The sequence below is a fragment of the Rhodnius prolixus genome, unplaced genomic scaffold (genome assembly GCF_049639745.1).
Source record: "Rhodnius prolixus isolate KJV_2025 unplaced genomic scaffold, Rpr scaffold_17, whole genome shotgun sequence".
Lineage (NCBI taxonomy): Eukaryota > Metazoa > Arthropoda > Insecta > Hemiptera > Reduviidae > Rhodnius > Rhodnius prolixus.
This window is the reverse complement of record NW_027411626.1, coordinates 2,995,447-3,021,363: the sequence shown is the minus strand read 5'-3', so window position 1 is coordinate 3,021,363 and position 25,917 is coordinate 2,995,447. Positions and strand designations below refer to the sequence as shown.

Genomic DNA, 25,917 nt, shown 5'->3' with positions numbered 1-25,917 from the left:
GTTACTTTTCATAACCTGTCCATTGTTCTTTATTGAGTACAGTCACCTCAACTGAGTGATAAAAAGTGTAGAGTGCTACTACTCTTTTATCTAAGCCATTATTTTTATTACTACTCTATATATACATATATATATATAAAGGAAGTATATAAATATATATCTCGGGAGGAATATATATATATATGTCAGTGTTATTTATTGTGTATCGCTTTGGTCCAATATATAACCTTTTTTTTGTTATAGTTTTAATTGATAAATATTAAAAAAAAAACCCAAAAAAAACTGCAAACTGTACCTAAAAACTCTATGTTTACCTTTTTTTATTTTTTAACAAATGAAAAAACAAAACTTATTTTAGTGCGTTTGTAACCTTGTTTTTGCTCAAATAAAAGTAATTTGTTAGTAAAATATTGGTTTTTAGTTTACGAAAAATTCATATTTTATGAGTCTCTCTTTTTTTCTTCTTCTTCAAACATGGAGATTATCGATTCAGAATTTCCATCAGGAATAATCGATTCGAAGTCCGATAAGCAAAGAAAAAAGTTATATGTATTTATAAACTGGTCAGGCAGTACACACAATAATTAAAAGATTATAAAACTTTTTATTCACAATTTTTACAAATTTTATATAAATGAAAAAAAAATCAACCCAGAACTTAATAATTCTTAAAGAGAAATTATTTCTTATAAAAGTTAAAATAACCTTTACATAATTTTAAAACACAAATCAGTATAAACAAACAGATATGCATAACACAATAATTTTATATATTTATCATTCAAAATTTTAAAAGAAAGAAAAATAATTGAAAAAAAAATTAAAAAGCTTTGCTAGTTATAGATTAAATTCGCTCAAATAATTGAAACAGAAATGAATACATTGTTGATTTTATCCGACATTGCATGGGGGCATTATTTCTATTTTTTGATAGGTTTCGTATTTTTATCCATCATTAGAGAGAGAAAGATTAATCAATTTGGTCCAGAGATTTCGACACTTCACATACGTTACCGTCTCGCATTACATTTGATGACTTTACTGAGTCACCTATTACTCTGACTTCACTGAGTCACCTATTACCCTGACTTCACTGAGTCAACAAGTGTAGTGTTAAGACGACGATAACTTAAGTGAAGTGTCGAAATCTCCACACCAAACTTATTAATCTACCCCTGATGATGGATGAAAATCTGAAATCGAAGGGCTATAACATATGTAGCGGTGAAAAGAATGACTATTCTTTTAAAATGCCCAACTTTTTATTCGTTTAAGATCTCGCTATGTGCTCCTTGGCAATTAATTGTACCTCCAGAATCCAACACTTAGGCTAACAGCTATAATTGTAGATTAACTGGAACCATTATTTTTCTGTCCTAGACGGGCTGAAGCCGATATGTTTATCAAGTTCTTCGCCATTTTGTTCTTCCTCCATTTTCAGAAGTACCTAAACAAGAAGAGAAGTAAGTAAATAGGAGATGTTGACGCGCCTTAAATCATTAAAAAAAAATATATAAAAAAAAACTGTGGCTGTGTCATGGACCCGGCCGTGCGTTGTACGTGAATACGTTTACGTAACGGGTTATATTTTTTATCTAAAATATTATTATTTATGTACTTAGGATGAAATCAAGGAAACAAATCGACGCTCGAACACAATCTATGCCTATACAGTCCGTTGTCGATGTAGAAGCGATTTCATCATCCACTTGCATAATTTCAACCGCCCCAGCTGTACAGATGTACTGACACCATCGTTGATCCGCTCGGCCGCATTCATTCTTCTACGTTCCCGGCACAGCTTGACTCGGTCATATGGTGTTTTATTATTACTATTCGATTGTTCTTGAGAAGCCCTTTCCAATCGTATACGATCTCTGTTTTTGGTTTTGGCTTTTCGACGCGTATAGGCCGACATAATATATTTTTGATATTTTTTTATTCTAACACCTTATTATATTCTACCCTATATGTCACTATTTTACACTGTTTTATGTACAAACGATAGATTGTGACGACAGCTGACGATTAAAACTTAAACGAACATCGTAGCTTCTCCGAGTCAAAAGTTATACTAATTGCAAATCTCGATACGCAACAAAATGATCTCAAAATGGCGGCGCTTCCCCCTCCACCGCGCGCGATGCGTCACTGTCCTCGCTTATCATAATGAATTCTTTGATCCTTTAGTTATCCAGTGGTCTAATTTAATTTTGGATGTAGACGATAGATTCGAAACTATAATGCCAAACTGTATCCCCCGATTTTGTTATCATTAGGTTTTTTGGATTGCCTCCATATGACAGCAAATTTAAAGACGTATTCACGTCAAAAATAAAAAATAAATAGGAATAAGAAAGCAAGGAACAAAGTAAAAAGAATGTAGATCAAATTCTAAACGCAAAAACAACGTATGAATCTTAAGTAGTAATTATAGTTTCTTCTAACATTGAATACTTTTTCTTAGTCTCTTCAGACAGGGAACGTTACGTAATTACCGTCACTGTTACTAAAAGAGCGGCTAGCGGCGGTGTAACTTTCGTAATAAATAAATAGAAGCATTTTCCGAAACCAATAATCCCTGCTAAACCGGTAGGCGCGTACTTTTATGCAACTTTTATGGAGTTGAGACTCCATCACAGCATCAATCCACAACATTAAACAAACTTTTTAAACTCACCAAGTCTATTTGCCTTTTGATCTCAGCATCCTCTACACCTCTTAGTTTTGCAGCTTTCTTGAAACATCCCAACGCATCACTTAAAGAATGTAAAGCGAACTTAGCTTTTCCAAATCTGCGTAGAGAAAATCCAAACACAAAATTAAATTTAAAATAATTAATTTTGTTTTTAAAGTGCTCAATTATCTTTAATTTTTCTGCAAAATTTTAAGAGAGTATATACAGTTTAGTAAAATTGTAACAGATACGTGGGCAGTAGTAGTGCACATATCAAAACAAACTACCCTTCTAACCACAACGGGCGTTTTACAATCTAGGTTTTTTCCAGACTGTGATAGTGCCTAAATTGTCCTGAGCAGGAGAAAATATCAGACTGATACAAAGAATAACAGAAGCTCATATAAACACAAACTTTTCATTGTATAGAAATGATCCTTTAGGGGAAAAATCACGGAAAATCTTTAAAAAAAAATAAATAAATCACATTATTGGTACTTGCTTAGTGGTTGATCGCTAGATTGCAGCCAGATCAACCTCCGGTAGGATCCATACGAAATTTAAAGTTTCCGCCTACTGCGGTTTTCAGTTTTAGAGATATTTTATTCTCTCGTATACCATTTTATAAAAAAAAAAACAACATTAATTTTGGACTCGAAAGACCTCAACAAAAACGAGTACTTTTTATGAAAACTTGAAATCTAAAAAATTTAATACGATAGCTATAATTTCCTAATTTACTAAATAAGATTTTTTAAAGGAAAACATGTTTAGAATGGATTCATTTATTTTGTATTAATGAGAAGCGAATGAGGTTAAATCGACTGAAAAGAATTTGGGTTTAGAGACAAATAAATGTTTTAGAGCAGTGATGGCGAACCTATGACCCGCGGGTCAGACACTCACCCACAATTGCTAGGCAACCATTTGTTTGTTTACGCGGGTTGATTTAGATTTTCTAATTGTTGTGGATAATTTATATTCTATCTGTATTTTTTTTTCAATTTCGCATTGACACAAAAACAATTTAAATGCTATCTATAACCTTTAGTTTGATCAGTAGTAGAGAGGATTTGGGGGTTCTGGCGCACCTAAAATACAAAATGGCGGCCATCCCCTCCCCTCCCACCCCCTCCCCTAACCCTACCAATCATCGATTTCGACGAGGGTTTAAGCCACGCCCCCTACCCCCACCCCACCTTATTGACCAATCATCGAACTCGACGAGGGCTTTAGGCCACGCCCCTTCCCCCACTCCACCATTTTAATCGACCAATCAGCGAATTCGATGACACCCCTTTTACCCCCACTCCTTCCCCCACCCTTATTAATTGACCAATCAGCGAATTCGACGACACCTCATTACCCCCACCCTAGCCCTACTCCTATCACATGACACCTACCTTTACCCCCTCCACTCCCACCACCCCTAGGTCGTCGTATTCGTTGGCCTCCTAAGCTCCTCCTACAAGATGGCGTCTCTTCTAACAGCTGTAGTACACAAGATGGCGGACCTCGTACCATCTGATGACCACAAGATGGTGGACCTCATACCTCCACCCCCCTCGCCCATTGATAGACAGGAGGGGATTTTTTTTTTTTTAATTATTTTTACTTACCTGGGATTCGATCCTACAACCTTCGTACTGGTAGACACGTCATCTGCACCAGTCGGCCACAGTGGTAGTCTCGCTTACTCTAGTTTTGAATGTTCTCTTATGTTTTAACTTGGAATTATTTTTTAAAAAATCTAACCCCCCTCACCAAGAATTTTTTTTTTTATTTAAATTACCCCCACTATCACAAAAATATTGAAAAATTAAAATGGATAACCTCACTTTAGGTAATAGAAAAAACTATTTACTTACCCCCTCCACCTGGACTGCTTCCGCTGCTGATGACGCGACCTACACTCACTGAAAACTAAACCCGAACTGACACTTGGACTGCGATACTAGCATTAACCCCCCACCACAATTACGTCACACTCTAACTAGCCAATAGAATTGCATCTTTTTTTCCAAATGATTACCTCTCTGGACAGGTCTCTGTAGCAAGCCCCCCCCTTTCCCTTCCACATCTTTTATCATACCTGTTAATTTATATATATGCCAACATAGCTGAACATGCTCCAACAAGTCTGGACATGTAGCCAGCTGTTTAAACAGGCAAGTAAAAATAATGATGACACATACCATTGTCATATCCTCAACGAGCACAAACATGCTCCAACAAGTCTGGACATGTAGCCAGCTGCCTCTTTCGCTTTAACCGTTTTTTTTTTTTGTTATTATGAAGTTAAAAGTAAATTGAACTTTGAACTTTCATATATCTTATTATTATTTCCGTTTACCAACTATACAAACCTGTATGAACATATCATCGGTGTAGTCTCAATATGTGTGATTACCTGAACATGCTCCAACAAGTCCGGACATGTAGCCAGCTGCCTCATTCGCTTTAACCGTTTTTTTTTTGTTATGTGTGATTACCTGAACATGCTCCAACAAGTCTGGACATGTAGCTAGCTGCCTCTTTCGCTTTAACCGTTTTTTTTTTTTTTTTTTTGTTATTATGAAGTTAAAAGTAAATTGAACTTTGAACTTATTAATAAAATATAAATAAGTTTTAATTTCCTTTTTTTTTTATTTATCACATAATTTGTATATGGCTTAATATTGCTCAACTTGCACCTTAACCCCATAAAACTTTCCTGTAATTTTAAGTGTAAAAAGGAAAAATACGAATGAGCAAACATTAATTAAAACATTATTTTTATTTAACGGAAGTATACAAGTAAAATAATAACATTTATTTCACAGTATAAATTTATTTCAGTTTACCAACTATACAAACCTGTATGAACATATCATCGGTGTAGTATCAATATGTGTGATTACCTGAACATGCTCCAACAAGTCTGGACATGTAGCCAGCTGCCTCTTTCGCTTTAACCGTTTTTTTTTTTTTGTTATTATGAAGTTAAAAGTAAATTGAACTTTGAACTTTTTAATAAAATATAAATAAGTTTTAATTTCCTTTTTTTTATTTATCACATAATTTGTATGTGGCTTAATATTGCTCAACTTGCATGTCTGAGCTTGCCCTGTTTGAATTGGTCAGTAACTAACTGATGTCTCCCACCCTTGGGCATGACGTCACTTATTGTTAGCCAATGGCATTTCGTGTTTTTACTAATAATCGATTATCATAATCGATTCTTCTGATGATATAAAAGTCGCTCCGAATTCGGCTGCGGTCATAGAGTGTTTAGTGTTCTTAGTGTCAACAGCTTTTCCAGCATCTTGCCTTCTTTGAACTGTAAGTACTTTTTTTATTATTTTTCAACAAATATATATATATTCGTATTATTTCACTTTTTTTATATTTCATTTTTTCTAAGTTTTCAATTTTAAATTTCATTCTGTATAGTTAATTTTATTTTTTGTATATATTTAATTAGTAATATCTTAGTCTAGTTTATATTCTTATTAATTTTTATTAGTAATTTTTAAATATTCGCGCTTTATAAATATATATATATTTGTATTTATTATTTTGTGTCTCTCACTATTTTAATAATAATGGAGTGTCAGTATTGTGCAAAAATGTTTTTACGGGGGGACTATAAGGAACGTCATGAACGTGCTTGCGCCGCAAATGAGCAATCTCGTCAATGCCCGAATTGTAGAGAAAGGTATTCTTCTCGAAAAACGATGCTTGCTCATTTGCGACGCTGCGGTACTGAAACACCAGTCATGGCAAAACGAGCTCGTATTGAGGCAGCTCAAGGCCATTTATACGAAGTGGAGTCAGCCTTTGGGAGGACTCTTCGAACTTTTTTCCTTCCAAGTTCCGGGGCAGTCGATGCAATGGAATTTCTAACAGGTCAGATAGAAACATTGCGTCGTCTGCTTCAGGAAGTAATGGCAGACAGCGATTCTCCCCTCAAATATAACTTGGTCTTGGAGGCAACCTTTGAAAACATCAAAGGTGAAACTTGTGATCGCGCCTTCAAGACTAAGAACAAAGTAATTTATGAAGACTCCTCCATCGACGATTCTCTTAATGAGAGCTTCAAGAAGATTATAGTAGAGATGGAGGAGTCTACACTAAAGGGGAGCGGCTGGTGCCTAAAAGAGTTCGACGGAGTCCTCTTAAAAGTAAATAAATTTACCCCTCTCGGTGGCTCCAGCTTCATTCCCCTTCCTCCTCACATTGCCAACAAGAAGGCTGTTATTAATGTTCAAAATACGGATGACCGGTGTTTTCAGTACGCGATTCTTTCTCGCTTCATCACAAAGGATCCACAACGCGTTAGTAAATATGCTAATCTTGAGCACAGGTACAATTTTGACTGCATTTCCTTCCCCACTCCTCTCCATGAGGTGAAAAAATTTGAAAAGTACAACAACATCACGATAAATGTTTTCACCCTTGGAGAGAAAGGAAACGTGTACCCTCTAAAAGTGGTAAAGCAGGAGAAGGAGGACCATCGCGATCTCCTTCTCCTGACTTTAGAGAATGGCCGAAGTCATTACACTTATATTAAAGATTTTGATAGATTAGTCGTCAGTCAAATAACAAAACACAAAGATAGGGTACACGTTTGCAAGCGGTGCTTTACCCATTTCAACATGGATGGTGAAAGCATCGCTGAGCGGGTTAGGGAACATATGGAGTATTGTGGAGTAAATAGACCGACCCGGATTGTATTGCCAGAATGTAACGACGATGGGACCCCTCCAAAAATATCTTTCACAAAAATACAAAATCAAATGAGGGTTCCCTTCGTCGTTTATGCTGATTTTGAGGCAATTTTAAAAAAAATTGATACAAACAGAAACAATGTGGGTCGGTCATACACAACACCCTACCAGAGCCACCTTCCTATGAGTTTCTGCACTTATGTAAAAGTTGCAGAAGACATACGCCACTGCCTTCCTGCCGATTTTCCTGCGGAACCTTACATCTATACGGGTGAAGATTCCGCAGAGAAATTTATGGCTTACATAAAGGCGGTGGCCGAGAAGGTGGCTCTGGTGTACTCCATTAAGCGGCCAATGCTACCCCTGACACCATCTCAGTTGGAAGGCTTTAAACGGTCCCCAAAATGTCACCTCTGTAATCTTCCCTTCAACAGAACCGATCCTAAAGTGGCGGATCACGATCACATCACTGGTGTGTATCGTGGTCCTGCTCACAATTCCTGCAATATCCTCTACCGCACTCCTCGTTTCCTTCCCGTTTTCCTCCACAATCTGAGCGGCTATGACGCCCACTTTATTGTTCGCCAGTTGGGGTATGACTCAAGTCGCATTGACGTCATCCCCAACAGCGAAGAGAAATACATTTCATTTAGCAAGCAAGTGGGCGCTCTAACCGTCAGATTTGTGGACACCTTCCGTTTCATGTCTTCTAGCTTAGATAGGTTGTCCAAGAATTTGCCCAACAATAAATTTATAGACACGGGCAAATTCTTCCCCGCCGACAAGATGGATCTGGTCGTAAGAAAAGGAGTGTACCCCTATGACTACACAGATTCGTTCGAGAAACTTAGGGAGACGGTTCTACCCCCTAAGGAGGCATTCTACAGCACCCTTAATGAATGCCACATCTCGGACGAAGACTATCAGCATGCCCAGTCAGTTTGGGAGGCCTTTGAAATTAGTACCCTAGGGGGGTACAGCGAACTCTACCTTAAGGTAGACGTAATGCTCTTATGTGACATCTTTGAAAATTTCAGAGATGTGTGCATAAGAGCATATTCGCTGGACCCTGCCTGGTATTTCACGGCCCCAGGACTGGCTTGGGATGCCATGCTGAAGTGTACAGGGGTACAGTTAGATCTACTCACTGATTATGACCAGCTCCTGATGGTTGAGCGGGGTATTAGGGGTGGCATTTGCCAGTGCAGTCTTCGCTATGGTAAAGCTGACAATGCTTATCTGTACCCAGATCGAGATCCCCATAAGGAATCTAGCTACATTGCCTACCTAGATGCAAATAATTTGTACGGGTGGGCAATGTCAAATCCGCTTCCTTACGGGGATTTCGAATGGGTATCAGATCCGGATACTCTAGACTGGGGCAATATGCAGGAAGATGGTCCCTTCGGGTATATTGTCGAAGCCGATATTGAGTATCCGGCCGAGTTGCACGAACTGCACAACGATTTCCCCCTTCTCCCGGAGAATAGGGTGCCTCCGGGACAGGTTAATAAGAAATTGTTGGCTCCATTGACAAACAGGGAGAAATACGTTGTTCACTTCGTCAACTTGAGGCAGGCTATGGGTTTAGGTCTGCGGTTGGTACGCGTACATAGAGCGCTGCGATTCAAGCAGTCCCGTTGGCTTCGTCCCTACATCGACCTCAACACCCAAATGAGACAACAGGCGACCAACGACTTTGACAAAGACTTCTACAAACTAATGAACAACGCAGTATTTGGCAAATTCATGGAGGACGTACGAAAACGAACAAAAATAGAACTAGTAACTGACGAACGTAGAATACGGAAACTTATAGCGAAACCTACTTTTAAAGACAGGACGATCTACTCTGAGACGCTGACTGCTGTACATCTGGACTTTGAACAGATCACGATGAACAAACCAATCTATGTTGGGATGGCCATTCTTGATCTGTCCAAAGTCCGGATGTATGACTTTCACTACGCTACAATGCTGACAAAATACGGACCTGACAAACTAAAATTGTTATATACAGACACTGACAGCCTCATGTACTTAGTAAAGACGAAAGACTTTTACGAGGACATAACTACAATGATGGACGAATTTGACACCAGCGACTACCCAGACGGACATCCATGTAAAAACAATAGAAACAAGAAGGTGTTGGGGAAGTTCAAGGATGAAGCCAGTGGAGAGCCTGTCTCTGAATTCGTGGGCCTCCGCGCAAAGATGTACGCAGTACGCATCCGCGGCCTAGAGAAGAAGCGGGCGAAAGGGATAAAGAAGGCAGCCGTAGATAAAAAAATCACCTTTGATGATTATATGGCTGCCCTGTTCGAGGGAAAAGAGTTTACAACCACGTTTAGAACAATAATTTCTAAAGAACATAAACTCTTTTCCGTCGAACAGAGAAAAGTATCCCTTTCGCCCCACGACGACAAACGCCATCTAGTCGATCGTGTACATACTCTCGCCCATGGCCACTTTACCATAGCGGACTTGCCTGTGTAAAGTTGTGGATTTTTTGTAAATATATATATTTCATATACTATGTACATGGTTACCTTGTTTAGAGTAGGTCTTTTTTTTTTTTTTTGTTCTAGTCAATCTTTATTTATTAATTTTTTTTAAACGTATTTTTGTAAATATTTTTTCTATTTATTATTAGTATATAGTATTAAGTTTTTTCTAATTAATAGTTTATTAAAATAAAAAAAAAAAAATAAAAAAATTAATAAATAAAAAAAAAAGGTGGTGGGTATTTTAGTTTTAGTTATTTTATTTTATGTAAATAGGATGTGTGAATGTTGGTGGCGGGTGTGTGAATGCAGTGTAGATAGATTTCCTGTGCCATGTACATAGCTTAGTTATATATATATATCTGTGGCTTAGTGCAAGAAGTACCAATGTCAGATTTTGGCAAAAATGAGTTAAAGTCTGTTTTGATATATAAACCATCAGAATTTTTCTTGTAAGAAGTGTCAAAGTCTAATTCAAAGTAGTAACTGAGATATTGAAAGTTACTAGTGCCAATGTCAAAATTTAGCATCACTATCTTTTTTTGTCAGAACAACCAAATAGGACATAGACTCGTAATCCTAAAGTAATATTTGAGATAAAAGCACCAATGTCAACATTGGCACTTATTGAATTAAATTTTTTTCCGTCTAATCTATGTTGGCTGCACTGCAATGATATGTTTTTCCGCTTTTTTATTCTGTTTCCCGTCTACCAAAGCTGATTTCCGTAACCTCAAGCGCTTCATCAGTTTAGTGCTCCAAAATTTCGCTTGCGAGTTTGGAATTTTAACTTTTATTTAATTTCTTTTTAGTAGTGGTTATTATTATTAGTGATATGTATTCAAGAAGCAAGAAGATTTTATCGCTATGCCAAGAAAGTAATGAAATAAGTATGCTTCTTTTTCTTATACCATTTTACTGAATTAATTTACTTGTAACTTTTTTGTTTTTAATCTTTTATTGAAATTACTTGTAACTTATTTAGAAATTTCGCTTTATTAATTTTTCTAATTGATAAATCTTAACTATTTGTAGTTTTTGCCAAAAGTAATTTTTTTTTTTAATTTAAACTCGAAAGAGCTATATTGCCTTCAACTTCGATTAAAGAAAAAGAATGTATACCACAGCAAAGTGATATTTCATCAGATTCTGATATATTTGAAAAAAATAATAAGGAAAAACAAATATCGGTGCTCACAAAAAAGCAAAGAACTGGGAAAGGAGAGAAAATTATGTAGCGGAAAGAAAAAGCAGAAAGAAGAAGAAATTACTCGAAAACGGAGGCGCGATAGTTCACAATGGGAAAGAAATGTTCGAAAGTCAGCAAAAATTCAAGGTTTGGAATACACATCTACGTACTGCAGGCGAAACTGTTCCTGCCTAAGCGTTGAAACCACCCTGCTCTTGTAGGCGCAATTGTTCTATGAAGATTAATGAAGAACAAAGAAATAAAAGTTTTCAAGAATTTTACAAATTATCGGGCAATTCACAGAATCAATTTATTGCGCAGAGAATTGAAGAAGTAGATAAAGTGGTGCAAAGGATTAGGAAGCCTGACAAATCAAAAAGTCGTCGAAATTTTACGGAGAAGTATTTCTTATCTGACAATAATGGAAACAGAATCCAAATATGCCAATTGATGTTCTATTAAATAAAGATTATATCCATCGCAAAATTAACACTACCGGACAAAGTGTGAAGTGGGCGAAAGTTAAATGGATTAAATATAAAGCTGATTCACCGGGTAAAATGTTTTACAAGAATACCTTTAAAAAAGAAGAGCCCTTCCACGTTCTACAATTAAGCAGGACACCCCGAAGCAAACCATTTCCATCCAAATCTTCCATCACACAATTGACCCCTATTAATAAGTTTCCCATTCCTTTGCCTCGGAAAAAAGTTTCAGATCTGAAATTTTTATCAACATTTCTGAGCGACACTAGCAAGACATTTTATCAGTCGTTAGCTAATAGCGAAGAAACTGAAGATATTTCACCTGGTGAAAGAAGTGACGAAGAATTTAAATAAAATGTTCATTTAAATGTAACAATAACATCGTTTTATGTTTGTACAAATAATAAAAAATCAATTCATGCTCGTATATAAAAAAAAAAGTTTGCTTTATAGTCTATGTCTAAAAAATAAAAAATAAAAATTTCTAGTAAAGGTGCCAATGTCAGGAGATTTTCCATTATTATCCAACATTTTCCGACAAAACACTGTCAATAGTTTGTATTCGAAATTATTTCAATAGGTACATAACTAGGAGTGACTAGGATTTTTGTACTATTTGTTATATACAAGTGAATACTAACGTCTATTTTCAACTCCAAATTTCTCAAAACCAGAAATATTGACTTTGGCACTTCTTGCACTAAGCCACAGATATATACAGAAGCGAGAGAGCGTTCCTTATTAGTTCCCATCATGCGCTTGATAAAGCAACATCACACCCTCTCCGTGCAAAACCTTGACGACAGGGCCTCTTCCAAGAAATGTTCCAAACACGGTCCGCTTTTCCCAAATTCCATTAGATGTTTAATATGTGGACCGTCTAATTGTGGGAAAACTAACCTGATGTTGAGCTTAATATACGATCCAAAGGGGTTGAGATGTGAAAATATATATTTGTTTGCAAAGTCATTACAACAGCCCAAGTACCGGAAGTTAGCTCAAATTTTAGAACCTTTAAAAGATATTGGGTACTTTGAATTTGAAGACAATTCTCAAGTTCCCCCACCTAAAGAGGCCCTGCCAAATTCAATAATTATTTTCGATGATATAGCATGTGACAAGCAAGATAATGTAAGAGCCTATTTTTGTATGGGGCGCCACAGCGGAGTTGATATATTTTATCTAAGTCAAAGTTATACTAGAGTTCCTAAGCACTTAGTAAGAGAAAATGCAAATTTCCTAATACTCTTTCGGCAAGATGAATTAAATTTGAGAAGAATTTACGATGACCATATCAATTCCGACATGGAATTCAAAACTTTTAGAAAAATTTGCCACTGGTGTTGGAAAGAAAATAGATATGGTTTTCTAGTGTTGGACAAAGATAGACAGATTACTGAGGGAAGGTATCGAAAAGGTTTCGAAGCCTATATAATACCTTAACTATGTACTTGAAGATCATTGTTCATTGAGCCATGGAGGGGTCAACTAGTGACGTTGTAATGCGTGAAATAATCGAAACCAGAAAGGCGATTCAAGAAAAGTGTAATTTATTGAAGAGAAACAGAGAAGAGACCGATGAATATTTGAAAATGAAATATCAACCTTTATTGAGTCCATTGAAAGCATTGGTGGAAAAGCAGGAAAAGCCACCACTTGAATTAAAAGAATCTCCTAAACCGGAAGTAGCTACTTGTGAAACACCCCTTCCACCTCCAAAGAGACTAAAATTTCTGAGGCTGGAATCGGCTACAACACCGCCGTCAAGATTTACAAAAACATGGCATGAAGAACTTTCAACCCCAAAGCGACCGGAAGTTCTAAAGTTATCTTCTTCTGCTTCTGCTGAAGCAACCAGCCCGCTTCAAGAGGTACGAGAACAAGCACAAACTCCCGAAGGGAAGGAAATTTCAGCAAAATATTTGAAGGAAGTTGGAGAAATGTCCTCAAAATATATCAAAAAATTTATTAAAAATGAGACCAAGGACTTGGATATGATATATGGTGTAGTTTATGACGGCCGGAGATTTAGTATTGGTGACTCAGTGGTCTCCATCAGCAAAGATATTCTATCCGTTGGTGATAATACCTATTTCGGCACGCCAGGTCTTTTCGAGTTATTATTCTTGACAAATCCAAACTTGTCTATGGTGAAAAAGACGGATTATATCAATTATAAGAGCATACTGCAACAGACGAACGCTCATAGAGAAGGGCACAGCCCTTCCGGACCAATTAAAGTTCTGAACACAAACATGAAATACAAGAATGTGATTTCAAAATTGTTTTCAACAAAAAGAGGTGCCGGATATGTAGATCCTAACATGCTTGTAGATCGATTAAGAAGGTTACTTGGCACCAACAATGCCAGCGCGGAAATAAAAAGTATTGAAGCCCAGCTGAGAGATGGAGGTATAATAGCGTAGTGTGGTCATGAGCAAGCTTCATTTCATCATGGCCTCTGTTAAGGAACAGATTGTAAACGAGTTGCATAGACCAGCAAGAAGAGTGTTCAAGAGAAGAGCAGTTCTTCTAAAGGGCTTAGATGACCTATGGCAAGCCGACCTGGTGGAACTAATACCCTACGCTAGATTCAATAAAGGTCATAAATATCTGTTGACCGTGATTGATTGTTTCTCCAAATATGCATGGGCGATCCCTCTGAAGAATAAGTCAGCCCTGGAAGTGAGTCAAGCATTCGAGAAAGTATTAGCCGATCGGAAGCCAAACAATTTGCAAACGGATAATGGAAAAGAGTTTTACAACAAGATATTTGGCAAGCTGATGAACGTGAACGGTATAAATCACTACTCTACCTATAGTAACTTAAAAGCTTCAATAGTGGAGAGATTCAATCGTACTCTGAAAGCGGCAATGTGGAAAAAATTTAGTCTCCAAGGATCGTACGAATGGCTAACCGGCATTAAATCGTTAGTGAACAAATATAATAACACTAAACACAGAACTATCAAAATGACGCCGGCTTCAGTACGGGGAAAAGAAATAGAAGAACAGCTGTTACGTGAAGTATATGCGAAGAAAACTTTGAAAAATGCCAGCATTCCCAAGTTCAAAGCTGGTGATCATGTACGCATATCCAAATATAAAGCTCAATTTGCTAAAGGCTACTGCCCTTCATGGTCTACAGAAATATTTAAAGTTGCTGAAGTGAAAAATACCATACCGATCACCTATCATCTGAAAGATTATAAGGGGCAAATGATTGCTGGAGGTTTCTATCAAGAGGAACTGCAGCTGGCCAAACATCCCGACAGTTACCTAGTGGAGAAGGTTATTAAACGGAAAGGTGATAGAATTTTGGTGAAATGGTTGGGCTTAGATAATTCACACAACAGTTGGGAGAATGTTAAAAATGTTCATATATAAAGCCAGAAACAACTAACAACGTTTTAGTTTATCATGAGACGTGCTAAAGATAAGAAGAAAAAGAAGAGAATCATCCCCACTCCTAGACGAATGGGTGGCAAATCTTCAAAACTGAGTGGAAAAGCTAAACGAATGCTGGATACGCTACCTCGCCTGCGGTTAAGTAATTTTGATCTAATTAAGTTGGCGAAATCAAATAAAATTCCTCATTTCAGAGGAGTATTCATGATTGATGAATTTCCAAAGAAACCTTGGAAAAATGAACGAGCCATTTTTAATTTGGATAGCAGTGTTGGCAGTGGTACTCACTGGGTTTGTTACAAGAAGAGAGGAGAATATGTTCAATTCTTCGATAGCAGTGGTGCCAATCCCCCTGCTGAATTTGTCCGATATGTAAAGGGAAGTCGAATTTCATGGAACAGGAAGCAGTATCAGAAAGTTGGCACTAACAACTGCGGCCAGCTTTGTCTACTCTTCCTGCTGGATGTCTTATAAAAGAGAGGCTCACAACTGAAGTTGGCCATTTGATCACTAGACGGAGATGGGGTTAGACTTTAGAAGAGGCGATAAAAGGACAGTTGCGGAGAAAAAGAGCATCATTCCAGTGAGAACAGTTGCCGAGCGAACATCGCTGACCAACAGTAGTATTCGATTTCTTCAGTCTGCAGGTTACTACGTTCTATCGTCATCATGGAAGTCTTAGATTTGGAAGAGAAATGTCAGTTTGACAATTCAATCGAGTGCATAGAATTGCATTCCCATCACCCATATGCTTCTTCAAAACTACTGCCAGGCGATGAAATACGCATTAGTGTACAACATCAAGATCTATATACGCTACCCAGTCAAAGTTTGCTCTACTTGGAAGGCAAGTTTTTAAAGGAAGACGGCTCTGCAGTTCCTGTTTCATCCAAATTGACCAATAATGCTTTTGCATTTCTATTTGATGAAATAAGATACGAACTAAGTGGAGTTGAAATAGATCGAGTAAAAAACCCAGGAATAGCTTGTACACTTAAAGGGTTGGCTTCGCTTAAGGCAGGCTGTCAGTATATTACAAACTGGGGCTGGTGCTATCCTCAAAGCGATGCTCTCAACATCACTTCAGCAGAAGGATGTTTTAATTTATGCATTCCGCTATCATCGCTGCTGGGATTTTGTGAAGATTACCAGAAAATTGTGATTAATGTTAAACAAGAATTGATACTTGTTAGAAGCAGACAAGATGGAAATGCCTATAAATTCAACAGATTGAATGAAGAACAAGCGGTGGAGAGGTGTAAAATTGAAATGGTGAAGCTTTGCTGGATGCTGCCCTATGTAACAGTCAACGAACATCAGAGATTGGCTCTTATGCGTCATCTTAAATCTGCTAAGGTATTTGCTCTAAGTTTTAGAAGTTGGGAACTCTATGATTACCCTTTGTTGCCGGCCACTCAGAGGCAAATCTGGTCAGTAAAGACTTCTAGTCAAATGGAAAAGCCCCGATATATCATTCTAGCTTTTCAGACCGGACGTGCTAATAATGTGGAAAGCAACGCTAGTCACTTTGACCACTGTTCTATTTCAAATGTAAAACTTTATCTTAATTGTAAAGCTTTCCCATACGGCGATTTGAATGTAGATTTTTCCTCTAACCGTTTTGCCATTCTATATCATATGTATGCTTCCTTTCAAATGTCATATTATGGAGAACAAATGTATCCTCTAAGTTCTTTACAAAATTTTAAAGAGAAAACACCCTTAATTGTAATAGATTGTTCTAAACAGTGTGAATCTATCAAATGTGGCCCGGTAGATGTTAGATTGGAATTTGAATCAAAAGAAATGTTCCCGCCCAACACCACTGCTTATTGCCTTATTATTCACGACAGGGTGGTAGAATATAATCCTCTAACAGGTATTGTACGTCGTATGGTATAAGAAGGCTTGAAGAGCTAGTTCAGTGTTCAGTATGGCTCAGACAGGCGTGCTGATAGCTGACTTCCAGTGCTTTGTAGACAGTGTAGGAGGTTATATTGTTAAAGAGCTTTCTCTATTAGACTATAATTTTCAATCATTCAGACACTGGATATTCAAGCCACCTGTCCAACATAAACAATGTGAAAAAAGTAGAAGAACCAATTATTGGTTAGAAAATTATTATCATAAAATTAAGTGGAATGACGGGGATATTGAATATGAAATGATTAGAGATATTTTCAAGTTTATTGATTGTAATTATAAATTTGTGTTTGTTAAGGGTTATGAAAAGAAAAGATTTCTTTTACAAAATCTGTACAGTTGTTGTGTAATTAATTTAGAAGATTATGACTGTCCAAAACTTGATTCATTAGAAACAGCAGGAAATCAGTGTATTATACACAATACTTGTAAAGAGAAATGTACGCAATATCGAATTAAAGCCATCAATTGCTGGCTCAACAGTAAATTTGGTTGGAATGAGACGGAAATATTTTTGCCTTGAAGAACGAATGTGGTCACTGGCGAATGCATTGAGTTGCACACAAACCTGAATGTTGGTCACTGGCGGGGTGTAAAATCCCCGTAAACCATGAATGGATTTGTGCAGATTCTGTACAATGTATGAATGCGATTGATGCAAGGCAGCTAAAATTCCAACAACCATTAAAATAAACTGATTCGATAGCAAAACATTTCTTATTTATTTCACTTTAATGTACTAATTAGAAATTAAATATTTTATTTGTATTTGAAGTTGATTTTTAAGTTTTTATATATTTTTCTGAGGTATATGTATCTTTTAAAGTTTTATTTGAATAAATGTATTAAATTAAATTATTGCTTTATTTTTCAAGTATTCCTTTTATTATTATAAAATTATTTAAAAAAAATAAAAAAAGTAAAAAAAAATAAAAACTTCCTCGATGACCTCCACCTTGACGTGGTGAGGAAGCTTAAGGCGGAAGCCGAACTAAGAGGGGCGCATATACAAAATTTATTTAGTTAAAAAAAAAGAAGAAAAAACTAAGCTGCAGCTTTTGCACGTTGAGGATATGACAATGGTATGAGTCATCATTATTTTTTACTTGGCTGTACAAACATGTTGTGCAAGCGTGTTTACATTTTTTAAAAAGTAAGTTTTTAAGTCTACAAACATTCAAAGTTTTATTATTTATAAAGCAATAAAAGCTAATAAGGGCAAAGTTCAGTTTCAAAAATATTGTTTTTTCTAAGAAACATATATGAAGTTAACGGACAGGTTGAGTCCTGCATCAAAGGTGGGAGGTATGATTCACCTTATAGAGAGAGAGACAGTTGCAAGAGAGAGAGAGGGAAGACAAGCGCGCAATTCTATTGGCTAACTATAAGTGACGTCATAGAGTGGGGGGGGGACATCCGTAACGGTAGAGTAGTGAAGCTTGTAAGGTAATTCGTCATTCGTTGCCCACAGCTCGAGAGGTTAACTTCATACTTCAAAGGTAAGTAATAATACTTTTTTTTATTGAAACAATATATTGATAATGATGTGATACTTTCATATAATATTCTTCTTTTAGATGTCTAAGTTGGCAAGCTTTTTAAATGATGTGAATACAAGGTCTGTGGGCATTGGCAAATTATCAGATCTAAGAACCGGATACTCATACGAAGTGAAGCAATTCGAAAGAATCAACACTAAATTTGGAGATGCCATCGTTGCCCATTTACATTATATTGGCCCGACAATGGACTACCCAACGAGGATCTTCCTTCCACGCAGATTTGCGGCAGTGATAACTGATGAAATGGTGGAAGATTACCAACAATCAAAGAAAAAACTGTTAATAATGTACAAAGGCTTTAATAATGGAAGATATGACATAGAATTTAAATAAAATTTATACTGTGAAATAAATGTTATTATTTTACTTGTATACTTCCTTTAAATAAAAATAAAATGTTTTAATTAATGTTTGTTCATTCTTATTTTTACTTTATACACTTATAAATAAAGAAAAGTAAATTAAAACTTATTTATATTTTATTAATAAGTTCAAAGTTCAATTTACTTTTAACTTCATAATAACAAAAAACGGTTAAAGCGAATGAGGCAGCTGGCTACATGTCCAGACTTGTTGGAGCATGTTCAGGTAATCACACATATTGAGACTACACCGATGATATGTTCATACAGGTTTGTATAGTTGGTAAACGGAAATAATAAAACGGTTAAAGCGAATGAGGCAGCTGGCTACATGTCCGGACTTGTTGGAGCATGTTCAGGTAATCACACATATTGAGACTACACCGATGATATGTTCATACAGGTTTGTATAGTTGGTAAACGGAAATAATAAAACGGTTAAAGCGAATGAGGCAGCTGGCTACATGTCCGGACTTGTTGGAGCATGTTCAGGTAATCACACATATTGAGACTACACCGATGATATGTTCATACAGGTTTGTATAGTTGGTAAACGGAAATAATAATAAGATATATGAAAGTTCAAAGTTCAATTTACTTTTAACTTCATAATAACAAAAAAAAAAAACGGTTAAAGCGAAAGAGGCAGCTGGCTACATGTCCAGACTTGTTGGAGCATGTTTGTGCTCGTTGAGGATATGACAATGGTATGTGTCATCATTATTTTTACTTGCCTGTTTAAACAGCTGGCTACATGTCCAGACTTGTTGGAGCATGTTCAGCTATGTTGGCATATATATAAATTAACAGGTATGATAAAAGATGTGGAAGGGAAAGGGGGGGGGCTTGCTACAGAGACCTGTCCAGAGAGGTAATCATTTGGAAAAAAAGATGCAATTCTATTGGCTAGTTAGAGTGTGACGTAATTGTGGTGGGGGGTTAATGCTAGTATCGCAGTCCAAGTGTCAGTTCGGGTTTAGTTTTCAGTGAGTGTAGGTCGCGTCATCAGCAGCGGAAGCAGTCCAGGTGGAGGGGGTAAGTAAATAGTTTTTTCTATTACCTAAAGTGAGGTTATCCATTTTAATTTTTCAATATTTTTGTGATAGTGGGGGTAATTTAAATAAAAAAAAAAATTCTTGGTGAGGGGGGTTAGATTTTTTAAAAAATAATTCCAAGTTAAAACATAAGAGAACATTCAAAACTAGAGTAAGCGAGACTACCACTGTGGCCGACTGGTGCAGATGACGTGTCTACCAGTACGAAGGTTGTAGGATCGAATCCCAGGTAAGTAAAAATAATTAAAAAAAAAAATCCCCTCCTGTCTATCAATGGGCGAGGGGGGTGGAGGTATGAGGTCCACCATCTTGTGGTCATCAGATGGTACGAGGTCCGCCATCTTGTGTACTACAGCTGTTAGAAGAGACGCCATCTTGTAGGAGGAGCTTAGGAGGCCAACGAATACGACGACCTAGGGGTGGTGGGAGTGGAGGGGGTAAAGGTAGGTGTCATGTGATAGGAGTAGGGCTAGGGTGGGGGTAATGAGGTGTCGTCGAATTCGCTGATTGGTCAATTAATAAGGGTGGGGGAAGGAGTGGGGGTAAAAGGGGTGTCATCGAATTCGCTGATTGGTCGATTAAAATGGTGGAGTGGGGGAAGGGGCGTGGCCTAAAGCCCTCGTCGAGTTCGATGATTGGTCAATAAGGTGGGGTGGGGGTAGGGGGCGTGGCTTAAACCCTCGTCGAAATCGATGATTGGTAGGGTTAGGGGAGGGGGTGGGAGGGGAGGGGATGGCCGCCATTTTGTATTTTAGGTGCGCCAGAACCCCCAAATCCTCTCTACTGACAACCCAAAGCAAATAACCACATTTAGATTTTTCTTCAGATAAAACACACTTTTGTAAGGTTTTGTTCAGTTATGTTTGGTAAAAAGAGCACTTCCATAGCACTTGTTTCGTCCCGTTTTACCCCCGTTAAGCCAACTGAATTTTAAAAATGTTGTTTTGAAAATATTCAGTTTAAAATTTTTAAACTTAACTTTTGTGCAAATAGGCATTAGTGACCCAAGAGCTAGTACTAAAAAAAAATGAACAAAATTTGACCCACGTCTCAAAAAGGTTCGCGCTCCTTTGAGTGATACATGGAACAAACTACTTCACATTAATTTTAAGTTATAACTTCCGAGTCCTTTTCATGTCAAAGTTGATGACTATATAGTGAATATATATATTACGATACTTACTGATAGAAAAGTTTATCACTTTTTTCAGCAAATTCAGGAACCGTTTGCAACGCCTCTCTAGCTGTTACGCAAACTAATTTTGGCTTATTATACTTTTCATGATTATAACAAACGCATAAATTTAGATACACTTTGAACAGTAGTTTCTTCCACTTGGCTTCTTCTGTATCGTTCATCAATCTGCATGACGATAGAAGTCTTTCTGCCTTTCGATAACTTGAAATTAAAAAAAAAAAAGGTTACTTTTTTTGTATAATAAGAAAACCAAAACTGGAAGTAAGTAAATCACATGAATGAATAAAATCTTATCAAGAAAATATACAGTAACTTTACTATTATCCGAAAAGGCAATACATCTACTAATTAGAATATTAAACAAAAAACTGTGTCTTTCTATACACGTACAAATTTTATAAAACGAAGAATTAGCGGAACTAAAGATTCATAAGTATAAATCTTAATTTCACATTTTAATGCACAACATTAATAATTTACGAAGTTTCTTGAACTCATAAAATTTTGAACTGATTGGAATGATATAATCATTATTCAATTTGTCCCCAAAATGAAGTTCAGCTAGGAAAGAAGGAGTATTTATTTCAATTAAGATGCTTGCCTAAAACTCTTAGGGTCCTTATTTGTTCTTACTTATTGTAAGAATTTCACAACAGATATCTAAGATACCTAAAATAAATTGACTGATTAATCAATAATTACTTGCTTATAATGTTGATAATATTATTAATACTGAAATCCATTCGTGATTGAACTAGTAACGCTTTCACTTGATTGTAAACTTCTGAAAAGGATCTTTTGTCTTTAATTTGTAAACCATCGTCTATCTTTTCTTCAACAATTTTTCCAATTTCCACTAATTCTATTTCAAGAAATAAGGTAGCATCTAGAAATTAGGATAAAAAAAAAAAAAAAAATTGTTGAATATTACTACCTAGTTTCAACAAATATTCCTTTTAGTAATAATAAATTTAATTACTTGTTATCATATGAGCTGTTATTTTTGAAAGTGGTATTTCAGTAAGATAAAGACACATTCTTTCCATATTTATAGTCATACATTCAATGGAGTACGATTTTTTTTATAAAGTCAACAAAAGAATTTTGACTATAAAATGTTATCACAAAAATATCTTTTTTGAAAGTGGAATAAGTCCATTTCTAATAATTATAATTACAACAACTTTCTTATTGCAATTATTTTTTATTATTACTACTTCAGTTATTTTTTCATTTATATATTTAAATATAATATTTTTAAATTAATTCAAATGCAAAAACTTAAATATCTCGATATATGGAAAAATATACCACTTTCAAAAATAACAGCTCATATGTTAATTTCTCTTCAAATTGAAGCCAGTAAGATCGATATTATTTTCAATCTAAACTGTCCAATGGACAGTCGTATAAAGGTTGATATTAATTAATAAAGTAGGGGGGGGAATCTAATTTGATTTTGAGTTTAGGAAATTTACGTTTTGTGGTCTTCTGAGGTAGAAAAACTAGTTTTTTTTCCCCAATTCCCTTTGCATCATCCCTATAATTTTGAAACTAAAAACTGCAAAAAGTTCACATATTTGACATTTGGTTCAAGTGTCAATAGAGGAGTATACGATACCAAAATATGGTTTTATATAAAATCTTTAACCATAAGTTTTATTTGAAACCGGTTGGGGTAGATTCCATTTATATAATGTACGGTTAATTCTTTTAGAGTTAAGAGGGGTAAAAGTTTTTGCCAAAATTGTGTTAGCGGAAAATGATCTTTTTACTCAAAATTGTCGGAAATGGCTCATGAAACTTTTCTATAAATTCCGCATATACATTATATACCCTAGATTAATAACTTTTATCATTTTGCTAGAGAAATTTTAGAGCCGTTCTCGAAGAGGAATTGCGATAGGCTTCCAGGTATGGTTAATTTTCAGTAAAATGTACGATTAAAAAACTGTATAATGTTGGTAACAATTGATCACGTTAAAAATGTTGACGAAGAAGACTGTGAGTTAGAAGCTGGAGATTTAGTAGTAAGAAAACGTTGGGTGAGATTTCACCCCACTTTTTTTTACCTTTTCGAGGGTAGGAGGAGGAAATACTCCAGGCTCAAGAATCTCATCAAAAGGTTAGAACTAGAGAAGGAATGTTCTAACTTGTGAGAGCATTCTGGCTATCTGTCAAATCTCCTCGAGAGTGTAATCTACTTATTATAAAAAAAATTGATTTTTTTAAAATGTTAAACAATCAACTAATTACTTACTCTTAGGAATCCTTGGAGGAACACCCATTGATTTGAATGCCAAATCTGGATGTATCAAAAATAAGGAAATTTCATCTTTTTTCATAGATTTTACGGCCATTTCAAAGCCTTCATAAACAGCGCCAACACCTAGCTTAATCTTTTCGGGCTTTTTAAGACGTCCATAGGTTGAATCAAATGGTGTCTTATTGTTTTCAATGTATGCGATGTAATGAACAAAAACTGGCACATCTCCAGGATTCGGACCAGTACCTTCACGAACAATCTAATAGAAAGAGAAATGAAGTTCAATAAAATTTTAACCTGTATTTTAAAGAAAATTACTAACATCTCATTATAAAGCACACAATCCACATCGCGACGAATAAGTTTTGTTACTGATCATGAGCTCTCATTGGTTTATGTTTTGTAGGGAGCATGCGCAGTGTCAGCATCAGAGTTCAAACCGATTTCCAATTTCTCGTCCGATGTTCCATCATAACTCAATTCAACTTCTTTGTGAACATTCTAAAAACCAAACCATGTACCAACTCTGTCCGGGATACATGTAATATGCCGGGGGCTTCATTTGCCTGCTGTTGGAAGGTTTCATAATTTTTTTTAAAAACATTTTTCGAGCATGCGCAAAGTAATTCAAGTGTTCAGAACAAAATTCAAAACCAGTAAATGGATCGTGAATAAACACAAAACCAATTGGCAACTATTGCAGATTGTCGATAAAACAAACCTATAACTAACACTGATCTGAATTGCGAAATCGGATGGTTTATAAAACCTGTCTCATCTTATAAATTTCGACAGAGGATCAAAGCTTGTGATAAACTTCTTCATCAATGTTACAATATAAAATTTCTTTTAAACCATCAAATTTTTTGTTTAATGAAATTAAAAAGAGAATACGGCGCCAAATACCAATTTTCAATTTCAACCCTCTAATTATATATCTGACACTTACATATTTCTTAAGCTTCCCATCGTCTGTAAGATCTACCATCTTTTCTCTGATTTCCTCAAACATACCATACTGTCTAGTTTCATCCTCTGATAATACTTCATCAAGAAAATTATCGAATTGTATTGTATCATCTACCTCATCTTGTAAATTATTGCCTGGGACATCTAGTGTAAACTCTACTCCAGATAATAAATTGCTGAAAAAAAGAAAATAAACCAATAGTGGAAGCAATCATCAAATTTCCTCATAGAATTGGGAGTTTATGAAGAAAGCTCAGAAAACTTTATCCAAGTTTACTTTTAATAAAAGCAGTGTGTTATTAATAAATATGTAGTGAGCTTTTAATTTGCTAAAAATAAGATTACTTATTTTAGGTGCAAAGCATTGAGCCAAAAAATAAAGAATGAAAGAGCGAAGCCTCAGAACTTAAAACTTAACTAAAAACTTCTAAGAATACAGTTATTACTAGAATTAATATTCTGCGTAAATAGAGATAACAGATTTTTATAATTGGAGAGTATCAACTGCTCTGGCAATATGAGTTTTATAAGATATCATAGAACATATTGTTTTCCTAATGAAAAAGTACTAATAAATAAAGAAGAGGAAATATCGACAAATAATGACAAATGAAATATCTTAGCTGTTTAGATGGATTTTGTACGAGTTAAATAGTTTTAAGTATTACAAAGTAAACTGAAACACACTTTACTATAAGTTACAGACGCCACAGGTAACAATTGCATCGAGAACCTTTGCGTAATAGTTGCATACAGTATGTATTTTATGATTTTCGAGACGAACAAAACTGACAGAAGTATTTTTGAAAAGGTGGGGCAATATTATGTAGGATACTAGTTTAGTTCAGCTCTCTCTAAAGAATGTTACCACGAGTTCTCTAAATCTACAGTGAACAAAGACCGTGTGACAATACAATATATTGTAAAAGAAAATTTAAAATATGTTGTATAAGAGTAAAAACAATTCACTTATATATTAAACAAAATAAAATACCTTAAATCGATACCATCTTTAATTGGTACACCTTTATTGGGGTAATATCCCTGAGACATTTTGAGTATAACCACTTACAGTAACAGAGAGTTTTGATTAATACTTCAACTTTGTACTACGTTGGAGGAGCAGATTCTTAATTTTGTTGAATCTCTGTCAATGTATGTCACAATTAAATTTAATCTTGTTAAAACAGCAACATCTACAATCGTTCAAACGTTAGTATAACTTCCTTGAATGTTTGGTTATGTTACTGTTATCATTTTATAAATCTATTAGAGCCAAAATGGTTCATCGAATTAAGGAAAACTATCGATGCAAGATATTATAGAGAAGATCGATGCAAAATATTATCGATTATATTTAACACATCTTTGTACGTAGTCGATTTTCTCTTATTTAATCGGATAGTTAGCAATTTTTTTCTATTGATAATTGTTTCAGCATTCATCCTTGTATATTTAGAACAACTCAATATAATGTTTTATTATTCTCTAATGAAGTATATTATTCGCAAATTACAAAAAATTACGTATTTTAATTGCATGATATTACCACACAAATCTTATGGTAAAAAATTAATTTCAAAAAAAGTCCTGTGCTAGAGATGTCA

General features: G+C 35.6%; 1 protein-coding gene across 1 annotated transcript; it reads right to left on the bottom strand.

Annotated features, from left to right (window-relative positions):
• Positions 1-584: 584 nt before the first annotated feature.
• On the bottom strand, positions 585-25,582 carry LOC141459644 (inactive peptidyl-prolyl cis-trans isomerase shutdown-like). The gene is made up of 7 exons (XM_074138950.1): positions 25,305-25,582; positions 24,291-24,486; positions 23,336-23,600; positions 21,778-21,961; positions 21,061-21,276; positions 2,681-2,795; positions 585-1,447 (listed from the first exon to the last, which is right to left on the bottom strand). Exons 1-7 carry the CDS (start codon positions 25,361-25,363, stop codon positions 1,364-1,366), a joined length of 1,119 nt encoding a protein of 372 aa, XP_073995051.1. The 5' UTR covers positions 25,364-25,582; the 3' UTR covers positions 585-1,363.
• Positions 25,583-25,917: the final 335 nt, after the last annotated feature.

Coding starts and splice junctions, on each gene's coding strand:
- LOC141459644 (XM_074138950.1), bottom strand. CDS start 25,363: ATGTCTCAGGGATATTACCCCAATAAAGGTGTACCAATTAAAGATGGT. Junction 24,487..25,304: donor AAAGATGGTATCGATTTAAG/GTATTTTATTTT, acceptor TCTTTTTTTCAG/CAATTTATTATCTGGAGTAG. Junction 1,448..2,680: donor TCAAAAGGCAAATAGACTTG/GTGAGTTTAAAA, acceptor CTTCTTGTTTAG/GTACTTCTGAAAATGGAGGA.